At 43.2% G+C, this 15,088-nt stretch overlaps 1 protein-coding gene and 1 pseudogene across 1 annotated transcript in view; one reads left to right on the top strand and one right to left on the bottom strand.

The window, feature by feature from the left end:
- Nucleotides 1–5,707: 5,707 nt before the first annotated feature.
- LOC132234686 (ubiquitin-ribosomal protein eL40 fusion protein-like) lies at nucleotides 5,708–6,094 on the bottom strand (annotated as a pseudogene).
- Nucleotides 6,095–13,602: 7,508 nt separating this feature from the next.
- The window catches only part of FBN3 (fibrillin 3), a 59,499-nt gene continuing 58,013 nt past the window's right edge, over nucleotides 13,603–15,088 (top strand). Inside the window, 1 exon segment of the mRNA XM_059695435.1 lies at nucleotides 13,603–13,688. Within this exon segment, the coding sequence (XP_059551418.1) occupies nucleotides 13,603–13,688 (86 nt within the window).

Genomic DNA, 15,088 nt, shown 5'->3' with positions numbered 1-15,088 from the left:
ATGGGCCCATGTCCTATGACGGAGAGGCAGGAGGGTTAGAGAGACTAGAAGATGCTATGCTGCTGACTTTGAAAATGAAGGAAGGGACCATGAGCCACGGCATGCAGGAAGCCTCTAGAACAGCGGTTCTCAACCTGTGGGTCAAGACCCCTATGGGGGGGTCGAACGATCCTTTCACAGGGGTCACCTAAGACCATCGGAAGACACATATATAATTACATATTGTTTTTGTGATTAAACACTATGCTTTAATTATGTTCAGTTTGTAACAATGAAAATACATCCTACATATCAGATATTTACATTACGATTCATAACAGTAGCAAAATTACAGTTATGAAGTAGCAATGAAAATAATTTTATGGTTGGGTCACAACATGAGGAACTGTTTGAAAGGGCTGCGGCATTAGGAAGGTTGAGAACCACTGCTCTAGAAGCTGCAAGAGGCACAGAACGTTCTCCCCTCGAGCCGCCAGAAGGACCAAAGCCTGCAGACAGCTTGATTTTTATCTCAGTGAGACCCCTGTTGAACCTCTGATCCCTAGAACTATTAGATAACACATTGTGATGATTGTTATTGTAGCCATAGGAGACTCATACAGAATCTGAGGCCCCTACTCACAGTCCTGCTTCTACTATCAGACCCCCCTCCCTTCCCAAGTTGACTCATTTTCCAAATTATCATCGCTCTGGGCTGGCCCCCTCTCCGGGGCTGATGCTCTCCTGTTCTGCAGGGTTGGGGACTGAAGCCCTGAATGTCTGTCTGTTACTGCCTCTCTGGGCCCTGCAGTATCTATCCAGTTAAGTAACTCACACTCCAGCGCATCATGCAGGGCAGGTGTCTGCTGTCCCAGGGCCTGACTGTCCTGTCTAGCCCAGACTTTGCCAATCAAGATTCCTGCCCTTGGAATCTGAAGAGTAAAATAAATGAACAAACAAAACAGAAACAAACTCACAGATACAGAAAATAGTTTGATGGTTGCCAGATGGGTGGGGGACTGGGGACTGGGTGAAAAAGGTAAAGAGATTAAAGAGTACAAATTAGTAGTTAAAAATACTCATAGGAATATAATATATAGCATAGGAAATATAGTCAATAATATCATAATAACTATTTATGGTGCCAGGTGGGTACTAGACTTATTGGGGGATCACTTTGTAAGTTATGTAAAGGTCTAACCACTGTGATGTACACCTGAAACATACAATATTGAATGTCAACTGTAATTGGGAAAAAAAAATTCCTGCCCTCAGTAGGGGTGAATCTACTCCCTGAAGTCAGAGGCCCCCAGTTCGGATAGACCTGGGCCCTATTTGTGCTGTGACCTCAGGTGTCACACAGCCTCTCTGAGCCTGTGGTGTTCCATCTGTGGAATGGAAGGTGACCAGGCCCACCAGGGAGCTGACACCTGGAGGGATCACTTTCTCCATTTGCCTGTCCTATCCCTTCCCCTTCTAAATGGCCTGAGTAGAAACTAGAGGAGGGGATTAGAGGGGAAGAATGGGGACTGGAAAGGCCTCGGCACTGGCTGTTCCCTCGGCCTGGAACGCTCTTCCTGCATGCCTGCAGAGCCCCCTCACTCACTTCCTTGGGCCTTTAGTCAAAGGCCCCCAGCTCCTCCATCCTGCCATCCCCATGATGGCTCCCCAGTCCTCCTGCCTCTTGTTCAGTATTTTTTAAAATTTGTTTACTTAACCCTAACCCTCACATGAGGATATTTTTCCTATTGATTTATTTAGAGAGAGTAGAAGGGAGGGAGAGAGAGAGAGAGAGAGAGAGAGAGAGAGAGAAACATCGATGTGAGAGAGACACGTTGATTGGTTGCCCTCCACATGCGTCCCCAACCTGGGTCAGGGATCAAACCTGCAACCCAGGTATATGCCCTTAACCAGGAATTGAACCCGCAACTGTAACCACTGAGCAAACCTGGCCAGGACCCTCTTGCTCAGTATTGATCCTTGCACTGGCAGCCTCCCTGGACAGTGTCTGTCCCCCAAGGGCAGGGACTCTGCTTTGATTGCCCTGTGATGCTAACACCTAGAACAGGGCCCACTGCACAGTGGGTGCTTCGTAAATATCTATTAGGGGCAGAGACGATGAGATAGACAAGACAAGAAATAGGGATTGTTGGAAAAAGGTTTCAGAAAGAGGGCTTGCTGAGTGTCTATGTGTCTGTCTGCCTGCTGGGTCTCTGTGTGTTTCCCTGTATTCTGTGTCTTTATGTCTCTGTAATCATCTGGGTGTGTATCTATTCTAGGTGCATGTGTGCCTGTGTATGGAAGTGTCTGTCTGACTCTGGAGTATCCCTGTGTGTCTGTCTGTATGCCTCTTCTTTTCTTTTTCTTTTTTTAAAAATATATTTTATTGATTTTTTTACAGAGAGGAAAGGAGAGGGATAGAGAGTTAGAAACATTGATGAGAGAGAAACATCGATCAGCTGCCTCCTGCACACCCCCTACTGGGGATGTGCCCGCAACCAAGGTACATGCTCTTGACTGGAATCGAACCTGGGACCCTTCTGTCTGCAGGCCGACGCTCTATCAGTGAGCCAAACCGGTTAGGGCAGTGGTTGGCAAACTCATTAGTCAACAGAGCCAAATATCAACAGTACAACGATTGAAATTTCTTTTGAGAGCCAAATTTTTTAAACTTAAACTATATAGGTAGGTACACTGTTATTAACTTAATTAGGGTACTCCTAAGGCTTAGGAAGAGCCACACTCAAGGGGCCAAAAAGCTGCATGTGGCTCGAGAGCCGCAGTTTTCCGACCACGGGGTTAGGGTATCCCTTTTCTTTGTGTGTTTGTTGGTCTGTCTCTCGCCAATGTGACAAGAGTCCTATCTTGTCTTCATCAGGCCCAGAAATAGGACTAGTGTCCAGATATTTTGCACCATTGGTTCAGCTCATGTCTCTGTTCTTTTTTTAAAAAAATCTTTATTGTTGAAAGTATTACATGTGTCCTCTTCCCCCCTCCCCCCCAATAACCCCTTCTAGCCTGCTCCTGCACTCCTCCCCCTCGGCCTCAGACCTTCACCACCCTTATTGTCTGTGGGTTACACATATATGCATACAAGTTCTTTGGTTGATACCCTCCCTCCCATCTTTCCTTCCCTGCCTTGTCTCTGGATCCACTCCCATCATCAGTTTATTTTGTTAATTAGATTCCACATATGAATGTGATCATGTAATACTTGTCTTTCTCTGACTGACTTATTTCACTTAGCATGATACTCTCCAGGTCCCTCCATGCTGTCTCAAAGGGTAACAAATTGTTAACTTCTACTGCTGCATAGTATTCCTTGGTATAAATGTACCACAGTTCTTTTATTCACTCATCTACTGATGGGCACTTGGGCTGTTTCCAGATCTTAGCAATTGTCAATCATGCTGCTATGAACATAGGGGTGCATACATTCATTCTGATTGGTGTGTTGGGTTTCTTAGGAGACATTCCTAGAAGTATGATCATGGGGTCAAATGGCAGTTTCATATTTAGTGTTTTTAGGAAACTCCATACTGTTTCCTATAATAACTGTCCCAGTCTGCATTCCCACCAGCAGTGTACTAGAGCTCCCTTTTCTCCACATCCTCACCAGCACTTGTCATTTGTTGATTTATTGATGGTAGCCATTCTGATAGGTGTGAAGTGATACCTCATTGTCATTTTAATTTGCATCTCTCTGATGATCAATGACTTTGAGCATTTTTTCATGTCTCTTGGCCATCTGTATGTCCACTTTGGAGAAGTATCTATTTAGGTCATTTTGCCCACAACCAAGGTACATGACCTTGACTGGAATCGAACCTGGGACCCTTGAGTCCACAGGCCGATGCTCTATCCACTGAGCCAAACCGGCCAGGGCCTTTTGCCCATTTTTTTTTTTTTTTTGCCCAGTTTTTGATTGGATTGTTTGTCTTCCTTTTGTTAAGTTGTATGAGTATCCTATATAATAAAGAGGTAATATGCAAATTGACCATCATTCTAACACACAAGATGGCCGCTCCCATGTGGACACAAGATGGTCAGTAGGGGAGCACAGTTGTGGGCAATCAGACCAGCAGGGGAGGGCAGTTGGGGGAGGACCCAGGCCTGCAGAGGAGGGCAGTTGGGGGGTGACCAGGCTGGCAGGGGAGGGCAGTTGGGGGGGGACCCAGGCCTGCAGGGGAGGGCAGTTGGGGGGTGACCAGGCTGGCTGGGGAGGGCAGTTAGGGGTGGCAAGGCCAGCAGGGAAGGGCAGTTAGGGGCAATCGGGCCAACAGGGGAGTAGTTAGGCATTGATCAGGCTGGCAGGGGAGTGGTTAGGTGGTGATCAGGCAGACAGGCGAGCGGTTGGGAGCCAGCAGTCCTGGACTGTGAGAGTAAATGGGCAGTCGGATATCCCTTGAGGGGTCCCAGATTGGAGAGGGTGCAGGCTGGGCTGAGGGACACCCCCCCCCTGCACAAATTTCATGCACCAGGCCTCTAGTCTTATATATTTTGGTTATTAACCCCTTATCAGATGTATCATTGCCAAATATGTTCTCCCATTTAGTGGCATTCTTTTTCATTTTGTTGATTTTTGTTGTTGTGCAGAAGCTTTTAATTTTGATACTAGAGGCCTGGTGCACGAAATTCAGGCACTGGGGGGAGGGTTCCTCAGCCTGGCCTGTGCCCTCTCATAGTTCGGGAGCCCTTGGGGGATGTCTAACTGATGGCATAAGCCGGTAGGTGGTCATCCTTAGTGCTGCTACTGCAGAGGTGGGAGAGGCTCCTGCCACTGCCACTGTGTTCACCAGCCATGAGCCTGGAATAAATCTCACTTGGACATGGTGAATGATCCTTTTAATATATTGCTGGATGTGATTTGCTAATATTTTGTTGAGGATTTTAGCAACTATGTTCATCAGGGATATTGGCCTGTAATTCTCTTTCTTTGTAGTGTCTATATCTGGTTTTGGAATTAAGATAATGCTGGCCTCATAAAAAGAACTTAGAAGTGTTCTTTCCTCTTGGATTTTTTGTAATAGTTTGAGGATATAGGTGTTAGTTCTTCTTTGAATGTTTGGTAAAACTCCCCTGTGAAGCCATCCAGACCCGAGCTTTTGTTTGCTGGGAGGTATTTTTTTGTTTGTTTTGTTTTGTTTTTGTTTGTTTTGGGTTTTTTTAGTCACTGCTTCTATTTCCACAGTTATTATAAGCTTATTCAGGTTTTCTGATTCTTCCTGATTTAGTTTTGGGAGATTGTATTTTTCTAGGAATTTTTCCATTTTATCCACATTGTCCAGCTTGTTGGCATATAGTTTTTTGTAGTATTTTCTTACAATCCTTTATATTTTTGTGGTGTCAGTGGTTACTTCTCTGCCTTCGTTTCTTATTTTATTTATTTGGGTCCTCTCACTTTGTTTCTTTTTTTCTTCTTCTTCTTCTAATTATTCTCCTCCTCCTCCTCCTCCTCCTCCTCCTTCTTCTTCTTCTAATTATTCTCCTCCTCCTCCTCCTCCTCCTCCTCCTCCTCCTCCTCCTCCTCCTCCTCCTCCTCCTCCTCCTCCTCCTTCTTCTTCTTCTTCTTCTTCTTCTTCTTCTTCTTCTTCTTCTTCTTCTTCTTCTTCTTCTTCTTCTTCTACTGCTCCTGTCAACAAAAGAGAAACCTTATTGAGGCCCCAGGGTCACAGGGTTCAGATAGGTTCAGGCTGCCCTGTGGACCCAAGGAGTTAGTGGAGGGGCTTTATTTAGCCTTCTTCTTGGGGTGCAGGTTGTTGGTGTGGCCGCACTTCTTCTTGAGGCAGTTGACAGCGTGGGGGTGCAGGTGGGTGTAACACTTGTGGCAGATCAGCTTGTTGCAGCTATACTTTTGTGTGAGTTGGTGGAGGGAGGGTTTGATGATGCCACCCCTCAGATGAAGCACCTAGTGCAGGATGGACTCTTTCTGAGTATTGTAGTCTGAGAGAGTGTGGCCATCCTCTAGCTGTTTGCTCACAAAAGTCAGATGGTATTGGTCAGTCAGGATGCCATCCTTGTCTTTGATTTTAGCGTTGACATTCTCAATGGTGTCACTAAGCTCAACCTCAAGGGTGATGGTCTTGCTAGTCAGGGTCTTCACAAAGATCTGCATCTCTGTCTGCAAGGGAGGCTGCTCCACATACTTGTTGACGAGTCACTCTTGATGAGTGTGGCTAATGGTTCATCAATCTTGTTTATCCTTTCAAAAAACCAGCTCTTAGTTTTATTTATTTTATTTTATTGTATTTTTTTTTAAGTCTCTGTCATTTATTTCTGCTGTAATCTTTATTTCCTTCCTTCTACTTACTCTGGGCTTTTCCTATTGTTCTCTTTCTAATTCTTTAAGTTGTAAGGTTAAATAGTTCATTATTAATTTTTCTTGTTTTTTGAGGTATGCCTATAGTACTATGAACTTCCCTCTCAGGACTGCTTTTGCTGTGTCCCAGAGATTTGAGGTTGTTGTGTGTTCATTTGTTTCTAGGAAGTTTTTTTTTTATTTCTTTCTTGATCTCATTGGTAACCCATTCATTGTTTACCAGTAATGACATGCTATTTTGCTTCCAGGTATTTGAATGTTTTTGGGTGTTTTTTTTTTTTTTTTTTTACTGTAGTTGATTTCTAATTTCATTCTACTGTGATTTGAGAAGATGTTTGATATGATTTCAATTTTCTTGAATTTGTAGAGACTTGTTTTGTGTCCTAACATGTGATCTATTTTTGAGAATGACCCATGTGCACTTGAGAAGAATGTATATTCTGCACCTTTGGGGTGAAATGTTCTATAAATGTCAATTAAATCCATTTAATCCAGTGTGTCTTTTAGAGTCACAGTTTACTTGTTAAATTTTTGTCTGGAAGATCTATCCAGTGCAGTTAGCAGGGTGTTAAAGTCCCCTACTATGACTGTATTGTTGTCAATCTCTCCCTTAAAGTCACTCGAAGTATTTTTTATATACTTGGTGCTCCTATATTGGGTGCATATATGTTTACCAGGGTGGTAGCCTCTTGTTGTCTCTTGTGATGGCCTATTTTGTCGGATATGAGTTGCTACCCCAGCTTTTTTTTGGGGGTTTACATGGAAACATTTTCCACCCTTTCACTCTCATCCTGTGTGTGTCTTTTGTTCTGAGGTGGGTCTCTTGTAGACAGCATATAGTTGGGTCATGTTTTTGTATCCATTCAGCTACCCTATGTCTATTGATTGGAGCATTTAATCCATTTACATTTACATTTAAGGTTATTATTGATAGGTACTTGTTTATTGCCATTTTAATTCTGTATGCCTACATTTTTTCTCTATTTTTTCTTCTCATTACAGCATTCCCTTTAGCATTTCTTGTAGTACTGGCTTGGCAGTGATGAACTTCGTTTTTTCTTCAATCTTTAATTTCTTTATTGATTAAGGTATTACATATGTGACCTCATCCCCCCATCACACCTCCCCCCACTCATGCTCTCAAGTGATGAACTTCTTTAGCCTTTTTTTCACTGTCTTATTTCACTGTCTATTTTGAATGACAGCCTTGCTAGATATAGTAATCTTGGTCTCATATCCTTGCTTTCCATTACCTTAAATACTTCATGCCATTCCATTCTGGCTTTTTGAGTTTCTGATGAGAAATCCTGTGTCAGCCTTATGGGAGCTCCTATGTAATTAACCATTTGCTTTTCTCTTGCTTCCTTTAAGATTCTTTCTTTGTCTTTAATTTTTGGCATTTTAATTATGATGTGTGTGGGAGTGGGCCTCTTTAGGTCCATCTTGCTTGGGGTTCTCTGTACATCCTGAACTTGTGTGACGTTTTCCTTCATCAGGTTAGGGAAGTTTTCTGCAATGATTTCTTCAAAAACTTTCTCTATCTCTTTCTACCTTTCTTCCTCTTCTGGTACATTTACTATGCAAATATTGTTATATTTCATGTTGTCCCACAACTTTCTTAACCTGTCCTCCTGTTTTTTAATTGGTTTTTCTTTATGGCTCTATGATCAACTAATTTTTTTCTACCCTGTCTTCTAAGTCACTGATTAAATCCTTTAATCTCATAATCTGCTATGTATTACTTTATTTGTGCTATGTAATTCTTTATTTTTGACTGTTCTGTTTTCATAGTTACTACACCTTTTCTCATGCTGTTGCACATGTTTACTATCATTATTCTGAATGCTATATCAGATAAATTTCTTATCTCCATTTCATTTATCTTCTCTTCTGGAGAATTCTCTTGTTCTTTCATTTGGGGATTTTTTTTGTCTCCTCATTTTGGCTGCCTGTTAGGGTTTGTGACTATGTATTAGGTAGATCTGCACCTCTCAATATCTAGTGCAGGATAGTGTCAAAAGATGTTTTGGACTAATTAGATCAGGCAAAGACTCCAAGTGTCCAGAGACCTGCCTCTGCCTGAAGACTGGTTGGATTCAGTCTTTTTTTTTTTTTTTTTAATAAATTGTTATTGATATCAAAAAGGAAGGAAGAGGGAGAGATAGAAACACCAATGATGAGAGAGAAGCACTGATCAGCTGCCACTTGTATGCCCCACACTGTGGACGAGCCCACAACCCAGGAATGTTCCCTAACTGGGAATTGAACCATGATCTCCTGGTTCAGAGGTTGATGCTCAACCACTGTGCCATGTGGGCTGAGCTGGATTTAGTCTTGAATAGCCTTCAGGTAATTTTCCACAGGTGTGGTGAGAGTTTTTTGAATAGGGTGGGGCAGTTGCTTCTGCCTGGAGGCTAATTGTTATTATCAGTCTCTTAATGGGCCTCACCAACTCCACACCAAGGTGCAAGGTGTTTTCCAATAGGGTGGGTCAACTGTCTTATCCCAAGCCAAATACCACCAGGATAGCAATTGTCTGCCTGAGAGAACTGACCTCCACAGTGTACCTTGGTTGCAGGCTCAAATCTCAACCTTGGTCCTCAGCCCTGGTCACGGAGCATGCATGAGGCCACACACCAATTGATGTGTCTCTCTCACATCAATGTTTTTTCTCTCTGTCTCTCCCCCTCCCTATCAGTCTCTCTAAAAATCAATGGGAAAATATCCTTGGGTGAGGATTAACATAAGTAAATAAAAAGGCCCTACCAGCTTGACCTGTAGCATTCCAGATGCTGCAGTAGACATGGGCATCTCTACTGAAAGTGCAAGTTTGAATAATGGATCCTGAGGTAAGACCTTCCTGGGGAATGAAGAATAACCTGTTGTGCCAGCACCCAGGACATACACTATGGAGCTAAGGTATTAGCCTGGCCTTGGGAAACTCAAACTTGTACCCTTTGGTGCACTCTCGCAGCCCCATGGGGGGAGAGTCTTCCCAGGACTTGCTTATACAACCTACAGTAACTGGTAAATGGCCAACTACTATTCAAGTAAATAACCCTAAGAAACTTATTTGAGTCGGTACCTTAATTATTTCCATCTGGCAGATTCAGACTTTCCCTCTCACAGCTCGCACTCTAGGCCAGGGGATGTCACCAGTAAAAGTTAGGGTATAGGAGACCAGGGAGACCACCTGAACAAGGATAAACAGGACAGAGCAACAGTCTGTATACTACCCACTGGTGCTGATATGCCTCTGTTGATGCCTGCTAAACATTTGTCTTATTCTCCTTAGTTTAGTGCAGGCTGACAGCTTTGTGAGGTGGGTTGAAGAAGTGGATCTCCGGTCCAATGTTTTGGATTTTTGGGTATATTTGGAGATTCCCCCCTCTTCTACTGCTGGGCTGTTTTGGAAAACAAATCCAGTCAGTGATCCTATCTCAACATGGTTTGGAAACTTGTTTGGGGGCTGATGATCAGCTTTATATACTCTGATACTGATATGTATAATTCTGTTATTCTTTTGCTGTATATTGTTGCTGTGGTATATAGATACAATGCCTCACCCATTTTTGTCCCTCTCCAAGGTTTGTGGAAGAGGTAATGGGCAGATTATATGGACTGGAGAAGAATGGTACCCATGTTGGGGTGGAGTGTGTGATATGTGAATATGTGAGAACATAGGCCCCTTCCCAGGTTCCAACTCCCCCGCCCACCCTTTGAGCATGCTGAATAATGAAGGCTGTCTGTGAGTGTCCTGTGGAACCTTGGGAGCCTGGCCAGCTCCTCATTCAAGAAATCACCAAAAAGAAACTGTTTCTGGATGTGAGCCTGGATTGTAAACATTATTACTCTGGTCACTTTGTTTTTTGTACTCTGTATAATCCTGTAGCGAGAAAGTCTGTGTTGCAGAGACTTCACCAGTAGGCTGCCCTCCCCTCCTCTCCTGCGCATGTAGGTCCTAATAGACTCATGTCTTTTGCAGCCAGTCCTCTGAGGGTTGTTTTTTTTTATCAGCAAGAAATAACAGTCAAACCTCAGTTCTCTACTGTCTCCCATCTTGAACAATTCACTTCTCAACCTGACAACCCTTTTATGCTGATACCTGTATGACCAGTCATGTGTCTCTCAGGCAACGAACAAAGGAGAGAATGTGCCAGTATGAGTTAGTTTACCACTAAACCCCATATTGTTAACATCAGAAAATTGTGCTGTGAATATTTTTGTGGGTTTTTTTTCTTTGGTTGCTGCTTATTATTATTAAATTTTCATTTTTTACCATATATTTCATTTCCTTTTTGTTAAAATTTCATTTCACATCCTTTTGTTAAAGTGTTTATTTAGAGATTAAACAGTACATTAGACATGTACCATGTATAAGAAAGGTTAGAACAGGGAATTATTTGAGGGTCTGGAATGGATTAATTAAATGTATATTATTTCTGCCAAAACCGGTTTGGCTCAGTGGATAGAGCGTCGGCCTACGGACTGAAGGGTCCCAGGTTCGATTCCGGTCAAGGGCATGTACCTGGGTTGCGGGCACATCCCCGGTGGGGGATGTGCAGGAGGCGGCTGGTCGATGTTTCTCTCTCATCGATGTTTCTGACTCTCTATCTCTCTCCCTTCCTCTCTGTAAAAAATCAATAAAATATGTTAAAAAAAAATGTATATTATTTCTAATGGGAAAAATGATTTGGTTTTTGAACAGCCTGCCAAACGAATTAAGTTTGAGAACCGAGGTTCCACTATACACTGAAGCCTTCTGGACCTTGGCTCTTTGCACAACAGGATGAAGCTGAGCATCTCTCACTCTTTAAAAAAAGATGGATCACTATTATTTTCCTGGGAAATTTTTTTAGCTGTCAGACTTCTCAAAATTTATTTATAGAGGCTCTTTTTAAAAAACGATGGTAAAATACACAGAGAAGCTCTTTTTAAAAAAATTGAGTGTAGAGAGAGGAAGGGAAAGGGAGAGAGAGAAACATTGATCAGTTGCCTCCTATATGCTCCCCACGGGAGATCTAACCCACAACCTGGATATGTGCCCTGACTGGGAATCGAACCCTTGATCCTTCGGTGCATGGGACAACACTTCAACTAACTGAGCCACATTGGTCAGGGCTCAAATTGTTATTTTTAAAAGGCCCCCATGTGGTTTTTTTCCCTAGCATTTTTATGATTTTATTTTGCACATGTGATACTTTGATCTGTTAGAAATTTATACTGAGATCAATTGTGAGCTATGGATTTCCCTTTTACTTCCCTAGTTGTCCCAAAAGCATTTATTGCATCATTCATCTTTTTGATGTGCAGTTCTGGGAAGGTCCCTAGGGATGTCACAGCTGCAAGGAGGGTAGTTCTGAGTGTGGAGAGAAATTAGGGTTTTACAACATGGAAACTGCTTACTACTACATTGATGATTAAGAAAAACAGTCCTCCAAGTTTTACAGTGCCAACTGCACCCTGGCATGTGATTTTTTTTAAATCAGCTGTTCTCTGGTTGTGGAATGCTGTAGATAATCCATAAAAATAATGCTGACACAATGATAGGACAAATCTTGCAACTTGGTGGGATTTTATGTGGTGGAAGGAAGTGACTGTGGAGAGGAAACGAAAATGCCTAAGAGTTATTGACAAAGGAAGACTTGGTGGTCAGTCCAAAGAATAATTGATCATGGGGAGAATGGCCACTGGTGAAGAAGGAGGGGGTGCTCCAGGGGGAGAGACCAGAACATCACATGAGGCAGACCAGGACATATGTATGGTTTCCGGAGCCACCAGAACCAAGTCCCACAAATTGGGTGGCTTAACAACAGAAATTTATTCTCTCCCAGTTCTGAGAGTTCAAAATTCAAAATCAAGGAGTTGGCAGGTCCATGCTCCCTCCAAAGGCTCTAGGGAAGACTTTCCTGCCCCTTTCCAGCTTCTGGTGCTGCTGGCACTCCTTGGCATTCTTTGGCTTCTAAAACACATCCCTCCGATTTCTAGGTCTATACCCACATGGCCATCTTCCGTCTCTGTGTCCAAATTTATCTTATAAGGTCACCAGCCATTCGGTTAGGGCCCATTCTACTCCTGGGTGACCTCATCTTAACTTGCTTTCATCTGCAAAGACCCTATAGTAAACTCCTCAATGCAATAAGTTCTATGACTTTAAGCAAAATGATTTATAACAAAACTAATTTTATCAAAAGCTAATTGATATAAGCAAGAGTTCCATTCTCATCAAGGTTATAACAAAATGACTGACACGACTTTATTCAAGGACCTGCTGTATTTCCAAATATGATCACATTTCCAAATACTAGGCGTGAGGACTTTAACTGATCTTTCAACGGGACATCCTTTGATCTAAAATACCCTCCAAGCACTTTTTGTTTATTTTCTTTGTGTGTGTGCATCTGTTCCTCTCCCCCTAAATGACTGTGTGGTGTCAGAACCCTATTGAAATATAGCATGTGAATAATTAAATATAAAATTTTAGGGGCAAAAATTCCCCCTCCAAAAAACCAAGTGAATTCATTTCTTTTTTTGTTTAGAGAATTAGCCTGTAATTTCCATTATAGCCCTCATCTTGTTCACTATAAAGCAGAATGAATTCTTTGGCATAATTTGGACACTGTTTTTGAAAGACATAGCTCCTTCCAACCGACCCTCTCATTTTCTCCTCTGGGTTTTGGTGCCTGTGTTTTGGAGGGCCTTTTCTCTGCGACCAGTGATCCAAAGGTCATGAGGAGGCCCGTTTGTCATTCCGTGGCAGTGTGCTGGGTGAGTGATGGGGGGTGTGGGGAACAGAATGTTCAGGACGTGGGTATGAGGTAGGGGTGACCTTCTCAAGGATGGAATGTCCCTCAGCTGAAGGGGCAGTTGGGCAGGGATGGGGGTGCCAGGGAGACAGGGCTCCATTGAAGCAGAAAGCCCAGTGTGACCTGAGGGCCGTGTGAAGCAGACTGTCCACTCAGGCCTGTGGGATCCAGGCTCAGACTTCATGGGACCACTATCAGGTTTTTACAGAGAGTGCCATGCTCTGGTTTGCAATCACAGGGGTCACAGGGCCACATTGTGGGAGGTGTCAGGGGGAACAGAAAGGCCCAAGCCCTGTCTCCACAACGAGGGCCCTTGGCACTGGTAGGACCAGGGGAAGGAGGAGAGGGAGACGGGAGGGAGGTCTCACGTGCGGCTGGACTGTGCACCTAGCACGATGTCCCTCTCTGGCTGTGCTGACTGGTGGGCAGCACAGGGTGCCAGCAGATTTGGAGGGAGGTGCTAGGCTGGATGGGAGGGGTCCAGGTGTCCTGGAAGACATGAGCTGGAAGCCCACTGTGTCTTTTGAGCTGGAAATGCAGTGCCCATGGGTGACAGCCTCTGTGGGCGAGGCCAAGAGGAAGGAGTATGGGGGAGGCTCGGCCTAACTGCAAGGGGGACATCTGGCTGGTGCTTGTCCCCACTTCCTCCGCATGCCGGCTGCATGGCCACCCTCAGCATCCAGGCAGAGGAGGCCGTCCAGCAGCTTTGCTGGGCAGATGAGACTGGAAGACCAATTCAGACTGTTAGGGCCAGAAATAGAATAACGGGAACTAGCTATAGTTATAAGAAATATTAATTATGCTCCGTTAACCATGCTTATTCTGTTCTGATCAAAGAAAGCACATTCTAACTTGGCTGAGAGTTGTACGCCCCGGGACATGGGAGTTAACCCTGGAATGCAGTTCCTTCTCCTTTTCCGAGAACTGCCTATCTTCATGGAAAGATGAACAACCTCATTGCTGAAACAGTCTGGCCTTGGAGGCACCCTCTGCGACCCACCCCCCAACCCACATTGCCTGTAACCTGTAGCCAGTATACCGGACCTACTTCCCCATGCCTGTAATTCCTACTTTCCTGTATAATCTTTTTCTTCTACATAATATAAGCAGCTAGTTTATGGGGAGAGGCAGAACTGCCAGCATTATTGGAGTAAATGCTCCTATGTGATTCAACTCTGTCTCTGCTTAATTGGCTCTGGTAGTGACAGGCAGCCCGGATCCCTTGGTTGCCTGGTTTCAAGACCTTGAACTTGGAACTCCAGACCACCATGGGGCAGGAGCTGCATGGAGACAATCAGAAAGGGGGAGCAGGAAGAGGGGAAGTAGCACTTATTGCATTTATTGACCATTTACCAAACACAGGGCATATCCTAACCTCTTGCCCAGTAAAAATAACAACAGTGACAATTGTCACAGGGTGCTCATGTGCCAGACACTATTTTATTTTTATACTTCAAGAAAAATGACTTTAAATATAATAAAGTTACATGCAATAAACATTAATATCTCAAGAAAAACTATTTTAAATATAATAATGTTACATGCAATAAACACCAATTATTCAAGAAAAACGATCTTAAATATATTAATATTACATACAATAAACATTAATATTTCAAGAAAAAAAAGGATTTTAAGTATAATAATACTACCAAAACTGTACTAACGTAGTATGATATCATAAAAGTTGTAGGAAATATTGAAAATCTGCAAATAACAGGATTACTTTTATTATATTCTAAAAATTTTTTTTCTTCTGGCTCTACTTTTGTTCATCAGTTTATGTTGTTCATTATATTCCACAAATGAGTGAGATCTTGTGATATTTATCTTTCTCTGACTGGCTTATTTCACCTAGCATAATGCTCTCCAGTTCCCTTCATGCTGTTGCAAACGGTAAGAACTCCTTTTTTACAGCAGCATAGTATTCCATTGTGTAGATGCACCACAGTTTTTTAATTCACTCATTTGCTGATGGGCACTT

The sequence above is a fragment of the Myotis daubentonii genome, chromosome 5 (genome assembly GCF_963259705.1).
Source record: "Myotis daubentonii chromosome 5, mMyoDau2.1, whole genome shotgun sequence".
Taxonomy (NCBI): Eukaryota; Metazoa; Chordata; class Mammalia; order Chiroptera; family Vespertilionidae; genus Myotis; species Myotis daubentonii.
The sequence above is the reverse complement of the archived record's forward strand: the minus strand, read 5'-3'. Positions and strand labels throughout refer to the sequence as shown.